We start from the raw sequence: 15,005 nt of genomic DNA, 5'->3' as shown, positions 1-15,005 counted from the left end.
TCAGCCTGAAAGGCCTCACCTGAGATCAGCCTCCTAAACCCCATTCAGCCTGAAAGGCCTCACCTGAGATCAGCCTCCCAGACCCCATTCAGCCTGGCAGGCTGCACCTGAGATCAGCCTCCTAAACCCCATTCAGCCTGGCAGGCTGCACCTGAGATCAGCCTCCTAAACCCCATTCAGCCTGGCAGGCTGCACCTGAGATCAGCCTCCTAAACCCCATTCAGCCTGGCAGGCTGCACCTGAGATCAGCCTCCCAGAACCCATTCAGCCTGGCAGGCTGCACCTGAGATCAGCCTCCTAAACCCCATTCAGCCTGGCAGGCTGCACCTGAGATCAGCCTCCTAAACCCCATTCAGCCTGGCAGGCTGCACCTGAGATCAGCCTCCCAGAACCCATTCAGCCTGGCAGGCTGCACCTGAGATCAGCCTCCTAAACCCCATTCAGCCTGGCAGGCTGCACCTGAGATCAGCCTCCTAAACCCCATTCAGCCTGGCAGGCTGCACCTGAGATCAGCCTCCTAAACCCCATTCAGCCTGGCAGGCTGCACCTGAGATCAGCCTCCTAAACCCCATTCAGCCTGGCAGGCTGCACCTGAGATCAGCCTCCCAAACCCCATTCAGCCTGGCAGGCTGCACCTGAGATCAGCCTCCTAAACCCCATTCAGCCTGGCAGGCTGCACCTGAGATCAGCCTCCTAAACCCCATTCAGCCTGAAAGGCTGCACCTGAGATCAGCCTCCCAGAACCCATTCAGCCTGGCAGGCTGCACCTGAGATCAGCCTCCCAGAACCCATTCAGCCTGGCAGGCTGCACCTGAGATCAGCCTCCCAGAACCCATTCAGCCTGGCAGGCTGCACCTGAGATCAGCCTCCTAAACCCCATTCAGCCTGGCAGGCTGCACCTGAGATCAGCCTCCTAAACCCCATTCAGCCTGGCGGGCTGCACCTGAGATCAGCCTCCTAAACCCCATTCAGCCTGGCAGGCTGCACCTGAGATCAGCCTCCTAAACCCCATTCCCCTGGCAGCCTGGCCTGGGCTGCACCTGAGATCAGCCTCCTAAACCCCATTCAGCCTGGCAGGCTGCACCTGAGATCAGCCTCCTAAACCCCATTCAGCCTGGCAGGCTGCACCTGAGATCAGCCTCCTAAACCCCATTCAGCCTGGCAGGCTGCACCTGAGATCAGCCTCCTAAACCCCATTCAGCCTGGCAGGCTGCACCTGAGATCAGCCTCCTAAACCCCATTCAGCCTGGCAGGCTGCACCTGAGATCAGCCTCCTAAACCCCATTCAGCCTGGCAGGCTGCACCTGAGATCAGCCTCCTAAACCCCATTCAGCCTGGCAGGCTGCACCTGAGATCAGCCTCCTAAGCCCCATTCAGCCTGGCAGGCTGCACCTGAGATCAGCCTCCTAAACCCCATTCAGCCTGGCAGGCTGCACCTGAGATCAGCCTCCCAGAACCCATTCAGCCTGGCAGGCTGCACCTGAGATCAGCCTCCCAGAACCCATTCAGCCTGGCACTGCCCATTCAGCCTGGCAGGCTGCACCTGAGATAAGCCTCCCAGAACCCATTCAGCCTGGCAGGCTGCACCTGAGATCAGCCTCCTAAACCCCATTCAGCCTGGCAGGCTGCACCTGAGATCAGCCTCCTAAACCCCATCAGCCTCCTGCAAGGTCAGCCCCATTCAGCCTGGCAGGCTGCACCTGAGATCAGCCTCCTAAACCCCATTCAGCCTGGCAGGCTGCACCTGAGATCAGCCTCCTAAACCCCATTCAGCCTGGCAGGCTGCACCTGAGATCAGCCTCCTAAACCCCATTCAGCCTGGCAGGCTGCACCTGAATCAGCCTCCTAAACCCCATTCAGCCTGGCAGGCTGCACCTGAGATCAGCCTCCTAAACCCCATTCAGCCTGGCAGGCTGCACCTGAGATCAGCCTCCTAAACCCCATTCAGCCTGGCAGGCTGCACCTGAGATCAGCCTCCTAAACCCCATTCAGCCTGGCAGGCTGCACCTGAGATCAGCCTCCCAGAACCCATTCAGCCTGGCAGGCTGCACCTGAGATCAGCCTCCCAGAACCCATTCAGCCTGGCAGGCTGCACCTGAGATCAGCCTCCTAAACCCCATTCAGCCTGGCAGGCTGCACCTGAGATAAGCCTCCCAGAACCCATTCAGCCTGGCAGGCTGCACCTGAGATAAGCCTCCTAAACCCCATTCAGCCTGGCAGGCTGCACCTAAGATCTGTCCCAAATGGCACCCTGTTCCCTATGGGCCCTGGTAGAAAGTAGTGAACTATAAAGGGCATAGGGAGACATTTGGGAAGCAGGCGCTGATGTCTGAACATGCCGTTTCACAGCCCCCTCCCGGGGGGAGGGGGTTCCCGCTACCCGCCCACAGGGCATGGCAAGAGGGGATTATGGAATTACAGAGAGGAAGAATGTAGGGATGGCAAGTGGATACAGGATACGGTAGAGACCTGCTGACAATAGGATAGAGGTAGTTGGGTTGGTGTGTGTGTTTGTGTGTGTGTGTGTGTGTGTGTGTGTGTGTGTGTGTGTGTGTGTGTGTGTGTGTGTGTGCGTGCGCGTGTGTGTGTCTGTGTGTGTGTGTGCGTGTGCGTGTGCGTGCGTGTGTCTATATCAGAGTGAAAGACAGAGAGGAAAAAAATATATATCCTTTACAGTCTGTGCTAGCCTGGGATTCCCCATAATCCCATAATCCACACACACACACACACAGGCTGGGTGAAACGACAATGTCAGTGTATTGAGTTAAAAGTGTTTAATGCCCAAGTACTGCAAGAGGACATTAGCAAAGTATGATTATATTTAAAGGCAGTCTTTAACAATCACCAGAAAACACAGGCAAAAGCCAATGGTCATGGACAGACTAAAGACCAAGATCAGGCTAAAGACCAGGGTCAGGACAGACTAAAGACCAGGATCAGGCTAAAGGCCAGGATCAGCACAGACTAAAGACCCGGATCAGGCTAAAGACCAGGGTCAGGACAGACTAAAGACCAGGATCAGGCTAAAGACCAGGGTCAGGTCAGACTAAAGACCAGGGTGAGGCTAAAGACCAGGATCAGGACAGACTAAAGACCGGGGTCAGGTCAGACCAAAGACCAAGATCAGGTCAGGCTAAAGACCAGGATCAAGACAGACTAAAGACCAGGGTCAGGGCAGACTAAAGACCAGGATCAGGCTAAAGACCAGGATCAGGACAGACTAAAGACCAGGATCAGGCTAAAGACCAGGATCAGGACAGACTAAAGACCAGGATCAGGCTAAAGACCATGGTCAGGTCAGACTAACGACCAGGATCAGGCTAAAGAACAGGATCAGGTCAGACTAAAGACCAGGATCAGGTCAGACTAAAGACCAGGATCAGGCTAAAGACCAGGATCAGGTCAGACTAAAGACCAGGATCAGGCTAAAGACCAGGGTCAGGTCAGACTAAAAACCAGGATCAAGACAGACTAAAGACCAGGGTCAGGGCAGACTAAAGACCAGGATCAGGCTAAAGACCATGGTCAGGTCAGACTAACGACCAGGATCAGGCTAAAGAACAGGTTCAGGTCAGACTAAAGACCAGGATCAGGCTAAAGACCAGGATCAGGTCAGACTAAAGACCAGGATCAGGCTAAAGACCATGGTCAGGTCAGACTAACGACCAGTATCAGGCTAAAGAACAGGTTCAGGTCAGACTAAAGACTAGGATCAGGCTAAAGACCAGGATCAGGTCAGACTAAAGACCAGGATCAGGCTAAAGACCAGGATCAGGTCAGACTAAAGACCAGGATCAGGCTAAAGACCAGGGTCAGGTCAGACTAAAGACCAGGATCAGGTCAGACTAAAGACCAGGATCAGACTAAAGACCAGGATCAGGCTAAAGACCATGGTCAGGTCAGACTAACGACCAGGATCAGGCCAGGCTAAAGACAGGGATCGGGTCAGGCTAAAGACCAGGATCAGGACAGACTAAAGACCAGGATCAGGCTAAAGACCAGGATCAGGACAGACTAAAGACCAAGATTAGGCTAAAGACCAGGGTCAGGACAGACTAAAGACCAGGATCAGGCTAAAGACCAGGGTCAGGTGAGACTAAAGATCAGGATCAGGCTAAAGACCAGGATCAGATCAGGCTAAAGACCAGGGTCAGGTCAGACTAAAGACCAGGATCAGCCAAGACTACAGACCAGTGGCAGGTCAGACTGAATACCGGGGTCAGGTCAGACTAAAGACCAGGATCAGGCTAAAGACCAGGTTAAGGTCAGACTAACGAATAGGATCAGGTCAGGCTATAGACCAGGGTCAGGTCAGGCTAAAGACCGGGATCGGGTCAGGCTAAAGACCAGGATCAGGTCAGACTAAATACCAGGGTCAGGTCAGAATAAAGACCAGGGTCAGGCCAGACCAAAGACCAGGGTCAGGCCAGACTAAAGACCAGGATCAGGTCAGACTAAAGACCAGGATCAGGCTAAAGACCAGGATCAGGTCAGGCTAAAGACCAGGGTCAGGACAGACTAACGATCAGGATCAGGCTAAAGACAAGGGGCAGGTCAGACTAAAGACCAGGATAAGGTCAGACTAAAAACCAGGATCAGGTCAGACTAAAGACCACGGTCAGGTCAGGCTAAAGACCAGGACCGTGTCAGGCTAAAGACCAGGATCAGGCAAGACTAAAGAGCAGGGGTAAGTCAGACTAAATACCAGGGTCAGGTCAGACTAAAGACCAGGATTAGGTCAGACTAAAGACCAGGATCAGGCTAAAGATCAGGATCAGGTAAGACTAAAGACCAGGATCAGGTCAGGCTAAAGACCAGGGTCAGGCCAGACCAAAGACCAGGGTCAGGTCAGACTAAAGACCAGGATCAGGTCAGACTAAATACCAGGATCAGGTCAGACTAAAGACCAGGATCAGGTCAGACTAAAGACCAGGATCGGGTCAGGCTAAAGACCAGGGTCAGGACAGACTAACGACCAGGATCAGGCTAAAGACAAGGAGCAGGTCAGACTAAAGACCAGGATAAGGTCAGACTAAAACCAGGATCAGGTCAGACTAAAGACCAGGGTCAGGTCAGGCTAAAGACCAGGGGCAGGCCAGACCAAAGACCAGGGGCAGGTCAGACTAAAGACCAGGATAAAGTCAGACTAGAAACCAGGATCAGGTCAGACTAAATACCAGGGTCAGGTCAGGCTAAAGACCAGGATCGGGTCAGACTAACGACCAGGATCAGGCCAGGCTAAAGACCAGGGTCAGGTCAGGTTAAAGACCGGGATCGGGTCAGGCTAAAGACCAGGATCAGGACAGACTAAAGACCAGGATCAGGCTAAAGACCAGGATCAGGACAGACTAAAGACCAGGATTAGGCTAAAGACCAGGATCATGTCAGACTAAAGACCAGGGTCAGGTCAGGCTAAAGACCAGGATCAGGCCAGGCTAAAGACCAGGGTCAGGCTAAAGACCAGGGGCAGGTCAGACTAAAGACCAGGATCAGGTCAGATGAAAGACCAGGATTAGGCTAAAGACCAGGATCAGGTCAGACTAAAGACCAGGGTCAGGTCAGGCTAAAGACCAGGATCAGGCCAGGCTAAAGACCAGGGTCAGGCTAAAGACCAGGGGCAGGTCAGACTAAAGACCAGGATCAGGTCAGATGAAAGACCAGGACCAGATCAGGCTAAAGACCAGGGTCAGGTCAGACTAAAGACCAGGGGCAGGTCAGGCTAAAGACCAGGATTGTGTCAGGCTAAAGACCAGGATCGTGTCAGGCTAAAGACCAGGATCAGGCAAGACTAAAGACCAGGATCAGGTCAGATGAAAGACCAGGACCAGATCAGACTAAAGACCAGGGTCAGGTCAGGCTAAAGACCAGGATCGGGTCAGGCTAAAGACCAGGATCAGGCCAGGTTAAAGACCAGGATCAGGCCAGGCTAAATACCAGGGTCAGGTCAGACTAAAGACCAGGTTTAGGCTCATTTCAGCACACACACACACACACACACACACACACACACACACACACACACACACATAGACTCTCATGTACATATTCGCACATAAACTCTCATGTACACACACACACATAAACTCTAAGGTACACATTCACAGCCCCAACACCAAATGAGGATGCCTGCTATCTTTCAGTTTGAAATTCCAGATAGTGATAATAGAGTCGTGTGTGTGTGTGTGTGTGTGTTTTGTGTCTGTGTGTGTGTCTGTGTGTTTGTGTGTGCGTGTGGGTGTTTGTGTCTGTGTCTGTGTGTGTGTTTGTGTCTGTGTGTGTGTCTGTGTGTTTGTGTGTGTCTGTGTGTGTGTCTGTGTGTTTGTGTGTGTGTGTGTGTGTTTGTGTGTGTGTGTGTGTTTGTGTCTGTGTGTGTGTCTGTGTGTTTGTGTGTGTGTGTGTGTTTGTGTGTGTGTGTGTGTGTGTGTGTGTGTGTTTGTGTGCGTGTGTGTGTGTGTGTGTGTCTGTGTGTGTGTCTGTGTGTTTGTGTGTGCGTGTGGGTGTTTGTGTCTGTGTGTGTGTGTGCGTGTGTGTGTGTGTGTGTGTTTGTGTCTGTGTGTGTGTCTGTGTGTTTGTGTGTGCGTGTGGGTGTTTGTGTCTGTGTGTGTGTGTGCGTGTGTGCCAGCTCGTGCGTCATATTGCGAGGTAAATCCCCTGGTTTAGCCTCTGACGCCAGTCATACTCTCATGCTAACTAAAACAGGGCAGAAGTTTGAGCTGCCTGGCTTTGCGTTCTGGCGTTGCTGCAGATGACAAATGATTAAGTGGCTTACTGGTCTAGATCCCAAATGGACATTACAGCATAATAATAGATAGCCATAACACAAAACTACATGAATCTCTATGGCAACATGAACACTTCCAAGAACCATCGCATTATTATACGTGTTAAATATTTTAAGACTCTTAGTAATTTTCAAAGTAATTTTCTAAATCTCAGTGATTTTCTAAGATTTCTTAATAAGGTAATGACATTGTAAGGTTTAAAAATGTGATCACAGTCGTTATTTTATGTAATGTAATTACAGTCGTTAATTCACGTATCGTGATCACAGTCTGTCACGACTTCCGCCGAAGTCGGTCCCTCTCCTTGTTCGGGCGGTGCTCGGCGGTCGACGTCACCGACCTTCTAGCCATCACTGATCCATTTTTCATTTTCCATTGGTTTTGTCTTGTCTTCCTTCACACCTGGTTCGAATCCCATCAATTACATGTTGTGTATTTACCCTCTGTTCCCCCTCATGTCCTTGTCGGAGATTGTTTTATTGTGTGTTATGTACAAGTCATGTGTCTGTGTGCAACGGATTTTTTACCCACTTATATTATTTTTTGTATATTTTGGGTTTTTGAGATAGGGAAGAAAGGAGAGAAGGGGAGGAGAAGCAAGGAGAGAAGGAGAGAAGGAGAGGAGAGAAGGAGAGGGGAGGAGAGGGGAGGAAAGAAGGGGAGGAGAGAAGGGGAGGAGAGAAGGAGAGGGGAGGAGAGGGGAGGAAAGAAGGGGAAGAGCTGAGAGGAGAGGACAGAAGGAGAGAGGAGAGTCTTCATGTTCCCCTTCTATTCTCGTTATTTTATGTAATGTGATCACAGTCGTTATTTTATGTAATGTGATCACAGTCGTTATTTTACGTAATGTGATCACAGTCGTTATTTTACGTAACGTGATCACAGTCGTTATTTTACGTAATGTGATCACAGTCGTTATTTTATGTAACGTGATCACAGTCGTTATTTTACGTAATGTGATCACAGTCGTTATTTTATGTAACGTGATCACAGTCGTTATTTTACGTAATGTGATCACAGTCGTTATTTTACGTAATGTGATCACAGTCGTTATTTTATGTAATGTGATCACGGCTACCTGTCTCATTAAGGGGTGTTGATCAGAGAGAGTGATGATGGGGAGAGGAAAGGAGGAGAGGAGAGAAGGGGGGAGAGGAGGAGATGAGAAGAGAGGAATGAAGGGGAGGGGGTGAGTTGAGCAGGGGAGGAGAGGAGGGAGGGGAGGGGAGGAGAGGGGAGGGGTAGAGAAAAGGGGGAGGGGGAGAGAAGGGGAGGAGAGGAGAGGAAGGGAGGAGAGGGGTGGAGAGCAGCATCTCAGTCCACACATCAGCTATAGGGCTATCCATAGCATGTGATGACTCTGATCTTACAGGTTACAGTGATGTAGGGTGAAGTTGCCCCTATGTACAGATCAGGGGCCACTTAATCATTAGTGGATGAAATTATCCGCATTTAAGGGCAACTCCACCATATACCTTACAGTCTGTCTGGAGGCCTGGATCTGTGGGGTCCTTAGTGGTCAAGGATCACATCATACTGACCTGGCAGAGCTATAAGACGTCACCTTAGGATCTACGATGGTAGAGACACACACACACACACACACACACACACACACACACACACACACACACACACACACACACACACACACACACACACACACACTCCACTGCCCAGAGAGCAGGGACCTCGACATCTCTTGTCATCTAATCTCTAACAGCAAAAATGTGATTGAGGCTTAATCTGGTGGAGTGTGATTCAAAACAGACCTTAATCCATGTATTGGTAGACAGTACAAGGGAAAACCCTGGTAGGTTCCTGAAAGGTGTCAGATAGCAACAGTGAGGACAGGACAGGCGGGGAGAAATCCTGGGAAGCTGAAACCATGAAATACTCACATCATTTGTCAGATAGTATAGATTGTAAAGATTTATTGATTTACTGAAAAAACAGACCTACACTACTGTCAGTTCCTGAAAATGTGTTGGATAGTAGCTCAGTATAGAAAACTGGAAAATATATGAAATCACAATTGGATAAAGCTATGAAATTCAGCCGTCAATTACCAGAGAATCTTATGGAACAATTGGACCATTTAAACACAATCAAACGCAGAACAAATTCATTTATTTTATATTTTATGGTAAAATGTATTCATTTCAATCCATCTTAAATCCTTTTATAATTTATCGAAAAAAAATGTGGCCACTGTTAGATCCAACGTAGCAATCTGAGTGGAGAAAGGAAGAAATAGGAGAAAATGGCGTCTCTATTCTTGCATATATTTGTAAATCAGGATGGAGGACAAATGGTATCGCAGGTTGATTGAATCAGGACGCCTTTGCGTTTTTCTCCCTGTTCTAAGCCCAATGGCAGCATCAGGAGGTGGCAGATAAAGGGATTTTACTCTTCCACAGATTTACAGCGTGTCTTCTTATCCCTCAGCACCAGATTGTTTTCAACTAGCCTGACAACGCCAGACAACGCCACGCTCTCCAGTCACAAGTGATAGATTTTCAAATGCACACTTTGATATCTCCAGATACCACTTTGATACACAAACAGGGTTCTGTGGCACGCTGGGGTGTTGGTGCTGTTATGATGTGCTGTTTTCACACACGTTTAAATTCCTATCTAGAGGTATGACAAGTCGGGGAAAGAAGCCCAATGGTTTTTGTTTCGGTGAATAGACTAGATATGAAATACCCCAGCTCCCTAGGAAATGAAGCTGGTGTGAAATTACATACATTTATTCAGTAGTAGTGAAACCCTACTTGTCACGTTCTGACCTTAATTTCCTTTGTTTTGTATTTATTTAGTATGGTCAGGGCGTGAGTTGGGTGGGTTGTCTATGTTTGTTTTTCTAGGTTTTGGGAATTTCTATGTTTCGGCCTAGTATGGTTCTCAATCAGAGGCAGGTGTCATTAGTTGTCTCTGATTGAGAATCATACTTAGGTAGCCTGGGTTTCACTGTGTGTTTGTGGGTGATTGTTTCCGTGTCTGTGTTTGTTCGCTACACGGTACTGTTTCGGTTTTGTTCACGTTTATTGTTTTGTATTCATTGAGTGTTCAGTTTATGTTTTTAAATAAACAACCATGGACACTTACCACGCCGCATCTTGGTCCGATCCTTGCTACACCTCCTCTTCAGACGAAGAGGAGGAAAACCCTTACAGAATCACCCACCAACCAACTCGGACCAAGCGGTGGGGTAAACAGCAGCGACGACAGCAGCAGCAGCAACAACAGCAGCAGCAGCAACAACAGCGGCCAGCATCAGAGCAGAATCTGGACTACACGACTTGGGAGGAGATAGACAGGTGGGCGGTCGACCCAGGGAGAGTGCCGGAGCCCGCCTGGGATTCGATGGAGCAGTGCAAGGAAGGCTACAGGAGAATGAGGTTGGCGAAGCCAGCACGGCAGTGCGACAGGTACGAGAGGCAGCCCCAAATTATTTTTTTGGGGGGGCACACGAGGTGTGGTACTAAGCCAGGTAGCAGACCTGAGCTCACTCCTCGTGCTTATGATAAGCAGCGCATTACTGGTCAGGCACCATGTTATGCGGTTAAGCGCACGGTGTCGCCAGTGCGTGCCCATAGCCCGGTGCGCTATAGGGCAGCCCCCCCCGAGAGTGCCATGCGAGTGTGGGCATTGAGCCAGGGCGTATGGTGCCTGCTCAGCGGGTCTGGTCGCCGGTACGCAGTTTTGGTCCAGGTTATCCTGCGCTGGCTCTGTGTGCTGTGTCTCCGGGGCGCTGGGAGGGTGCAGTGCGTCCTCTGCCTGCGCTCCGCTCGTGCCGGGCAAATGTGGGAGTGGAGCCAAAGGGAGAGGTGCGTGTAGTAAGCACTAGATCTCCCGTGCTTACCCACAGCCCGGTTCAACCTGTGCCTGCACTCTGGAGGGTCCGGGCTAGAGTAGTTGTCCAGCCTGGGGAAGTGGTGCCAAGGTTGCGCACCAGAGCTCCAGTGCTCCCCCACAGCCCAGTCTTTCAGGCTCCTCCTAACACCAAGCCTCCTGAAGGTCTCCCCAGCCTGGTGGTTCCTGTGGCAGCCCCACGCACCAGGCTGTCTCTCTGTCTCCTCCCTGCAGGTGGTCCCGCCTGTCCGGCGCCCTCCCGCTGCCGGGCCTCCCGCCTGTCCGGCGCCGCTGCCGCAGTCTCCCGCCTGTCCGGCGCCGCTGCCGGAGCCTCCCGCCTGTCCGGCGCCGCTGCCGGAGCGTCCCGCCTGTCCGCGCCGCTGCCGCAGTCTCCCGCCTGTCCGGCGACGCTGCCGGAGCCCCTCAGCCCAGAGGCGCCAGAGCCCCTCAGCCCAGAGGCGCCAGAGCCCCTGCCCCTCTGTCCCGAGCCCCTGCCCCTCTGTCCCGAGCCCCTGCCCCTCTGTCCCGAGCCCCTGTCCCTCTGTCCCGAGCTCCTGCCCCTCTGTCCAGAGCTTCTGCCCCTCTGTCCCGAGCTGCCCCTCTGTCCAGTGGGGTCATTGAGAGGGGTGGCCATGGTGAGAAAGCCACGGAGGCGGACAATAAGGCGGACTAAGACAATGTTGAAGTGGGGTCCGCGTCCTGCGCCAGAACCGCCACCGCGGACAGACGCCCACCCAGACCCTCCCTTATAGGTCAAGGTTTTGCGGCCGGAGTCCGCACCTTTGGGGGGGGGTACTGTCACGTTCTGACCTTAATTTCCTTTGTTTTGTATTTATTTAGTATGGTCAGGGCGTGAGTTGGGTGGGTTGTCTATGTTTGTTTTTCTAGGTTTTGGGAATTTCTATGTTTCGGCCTAGTATGGTTCTCAATCAGAGGCAGGTGTCATTAGTTGTCTCTGATTGAGAATCATACTTAGGTAGCCTGGGTTTCACTGTGTGATTGTTTCCGTGTCTGTGTTTGTTCGCCACACGGTACTGTTTCGGTTTTGTTCACGTTTATTGTTTTGTATTCATTGAGTGTTCAGTTTATGTTTTTAAATAAACAACCATGGACACTTACCACGCCGCATCTTGGTCCGATCCTTGCTACACCTCCTCTTCAGACGAAGAGGAGGAAAACCCTTACACTACTAGTTCTCAAACACACTCATCCATTGAGAAATGTCAGTAGACCACAGAAACCGTGCATCCAAACCACTATGTTAGCTAACCCTAACCACCATACATGCCTCAACATTGCCCTGGAGATAACAGTTTCTCAATGGACTTTCACAGCAGTTCTGTGTGATGGGTATTGATGTGTGTACCAGTTCTGTGTAATGGGTATTGATGTGTGTTATTGATGTGTGTACCAGTTCTGTGTAATTGGTGTGGGTGCCTGAAGCCTGCATACAGTGACCATGCATGGTGAGTCAGATGGGATAATGTAACTCATGTTTCCCAGAAGGACTTTACCACAAACTGGGAAAGGAAGTAATTTGTGTTGAGAGATGATGTTAAAATGCCACTTTCAAAAATGTTATGTATTTTTAGGACTTAAAAGGATGCACCAGCTGTGTACTAACATTACAGGGAATATATAAACAGTAACATCCTCAGTAAGTCAAACAGAAGTTACTCTCTCTGTGTATGTTAAAATTGCATTAGAAGTAACCACTATCATCACAATCCTACCTTTAATGTTTCCACAATATATCTTATATGACATTACAATATCTCCACGATAAATGAATATACAATATCTCCACGATAAATCGTAATATACGGATATCTCCACGATAAATCGTAATATACGGATATCTCCACGATCAGACCTGGGATTAAATACTCTTTCAGGTATTTAAATTACTTTTCAATACATTTCAAAAAACTATTCAGATAACCTTTATTTGAAAAAGTAGTTTAATATTGGAATGTATCTGGAAATACACTTAATCAAATACATTTATCCCAAGCATTTGAAAATAGTATTTGAAATAAGTTTTTGAAAATACAATTTGGTTGATTATTTGTTTTTTGTTTTTACAAATAACCAATCCAATATTCAAATAAAGGTACTTGTTTTGGGCTGTGCATTTGAAAATACTCAAATACACACAAAAAAAAACAGGTCTGTCCACGATATATCATAATATCACGATAACTCCATGATATATCATAATATCACAATATTTCCAAGACATATTGTAATATCACGATATCTCCATGATATATCATATAATTTCCAATAAAATCATAATATCTTCCCTCACCTCTGAGAACCTCTGAACGTCCTGTGTGAGGGTCCCCACGCGGCTCCAGTTATAGAAGTTGAGAAACTTGACCACTGCTGGGTTCACCGCGTTGTCCGACGGAACCGTCCGAAAAAAGTTGGGGTACTTCTTCTTGTCGGCCAGAACAGGAGTTGTTGCCGCAAAGGAGAGCTGGAAAGAAGAGGACAGACATAGAATGTTAAATATCTGACCAATAAACGCTGGCTGAATTCTAACTGATCCTGGTGTTCTGCTAATAGGAGTTCAAGCCTGGAGATCTGAAGCTTTAGACAGAGGCCTTCGATGGCCGCACGCACGCACGCACGCACGCACGCACACACACACACACACACACACGTGCGGGACACATACACACACACACAGACCCTGGGAGTCAGTCCAGTCTGTAGGTGTGGGTAAATCAACAGTCTGATAGGTCTAGGTCTGTGGAAACATCAGGCAAGGTCACAGCTTCAGAGTGCCCATAATTTTACATTTACATTTAAGTCATTTAGCAGACGCTCTTATCCAGAGCGACTTACAAATTGGTGCATTCACCTTATGACCTCCAGTGGAACAGTAGTGCATCTAAATCTTTTCAGGGGGAGGGGGGGTGAGAGGGATTACTTTATCCTATCCTAGGTATTCCTTAAAGAGGTGGGGTTTCAGGTGTCTCCGGAAGGTGGTGATTGACTCCGCTGTCCTGGCGTCGTGAGGGAGTTTGTTCCACCATTGGGGGGCCAGAGCAGCGAACAGTTTTGACTGGGCTGAGCGGGAACTGTACTTCCTCAGTGGTAGGGAGGCGAGCAGGCCAGAGGTGGATGAACGCAGTGCCCTTGTTTGGGTGTAGGGCCTGATCAGAGCCTGGAGGTACTGAGGTGCCGTTCCCCTCACAGCTCCGTAGGCAAGCACCATGGTCTTGTAGCGGATGCGAGCTTCAACTGGAAGCCAGTGGAGGGAGCGGAGGAGCGGGGTGACGTGAGAGAACTTGGGAAGGTTGAACACCAGACGGGCTGCGGCGTTCTGGATGAGTTGTAGGGGTTTAATGGCACAGGCAGGGAGCCCAGCCAACAGCGAGTTGCAGTAATCCAGACGGGAGATGACAAGTGCCTGGATTAGGACCTGCGCCGCTTCCTGTGTGAGGCAGGGTCGTACTCTGCGGATGTTGTAGAGCATGAACCTACAGGAACGGGCCACCGCCTTGATGTTAGTTGAGAACGACAGGGTGTTGTTCAGGATCACGCCAAGGTTCTTAGCGCTCACACAATGGAGTTGTCAACCGTGATGGCGAGATCATGGAACGGGCAGTCCTTCCCCGGGAGGAAGAGCAGCTCCGTCTTGCCGAGGTTCAGCTTGAGGTGGTGATCCGTCATCCACACGGATATGTCTGCCAGACATGCAGAGATGCGATTCGCCACCTGGTCATCAGAAGGGGGAAAGGAGAAGATTAATTGTGTGTCGTCTGCATAGCAATGATAGGAGAGACCATGTGAGGTTATGACAGAGCCAAGTGACTTGGTGTATAGCGAGAATAGGAGAGGGCCTAGAACAGAGCCCTGGGGACAGCAGTGGTGAGAGCACGTGGTGTGGAGACGGATTCTCGCCACGCCACCTGGTAGGAGCGACCTGTCAGGTAGGACGCAATCCAAGCGTGGGCCGCGCCGGAGATGCCCAACTCGGAGAGGGTGGAGAGGAGGATCTGATGGTTCACAGTATCGAAGGCAGCCGATAGGTCTAGAAGGATGAGAGCAGAGGAGAGAGAGTTAGCTTTAGCAGTGCGGAGCGCCTCCGTGATACAGAGAAGAGCAGTCTCAGTTGAATGACTAGTCTTGAAACCTGACTGATTTGGATCAAGAAGGTCATTCTGAGAGAGATAGCGGGAGAGCTGGCCAAGGACGGCACGTTTAAGAGTTTTGGAGAGAAAAGAAAGAAGGGATACTGGTCTGTAGTTGTTGACATCGGAGGGATCGAGTGTAGGTTTTTCAGAAGGGGTGCAACTCTCGCTCTCTTGAAGACGGAAGGGACGTAGCCAGCGGTCAGGGATGAGTTGATGAGCG

At 50.2% G+C, this 15,005-nt stretch overlaps 1 protein-coding gene across 1 annotated transcript in view; it reads right to left on the bottom strand.

Moving 5' to 3' along the window:
• The window catches only part of LOC115117124 (gamma-aminobutyric acid type B receptor subunit 2), a 595,916-nt gene that overhangs the window by 149,443 nt on the left and 431,468 nt on the right, over positions 1-15,005 (bottom strand). The window contains exon 3 of the mRNA XM_065017992.1: positions 12,949-13,119. Coding sequence (XP_064874064.1) covers positions 12,949-13,119 — 171 coding nt within the window. The remainder of the gene's footprint in view (positions 1-12,948; positions 13,120-15,005) is intronic.

The sequence above is a fragment of the Oncorhynchus nerka genome, linkage group LG4, assembly GCF_034236695.1.
Source record: "Oncorhynchus nerka isolate Pitt River linkage group LG4, Oner_Uvic_2.0, whole genome shotgun sequence".
Classification (NCBI taxonomy): Eukaryota; Metazoa; Chordata; class Actinopteri; order Salmoniformes; family Salmonidae; genus Oncorhynchus; species Oncorhynchus nerka.
The sequence above is the reverse complement of the archived record's forward strand: the minus strand, read 5'-3'. Positions and strand labels throughout refer to the sequence as shown.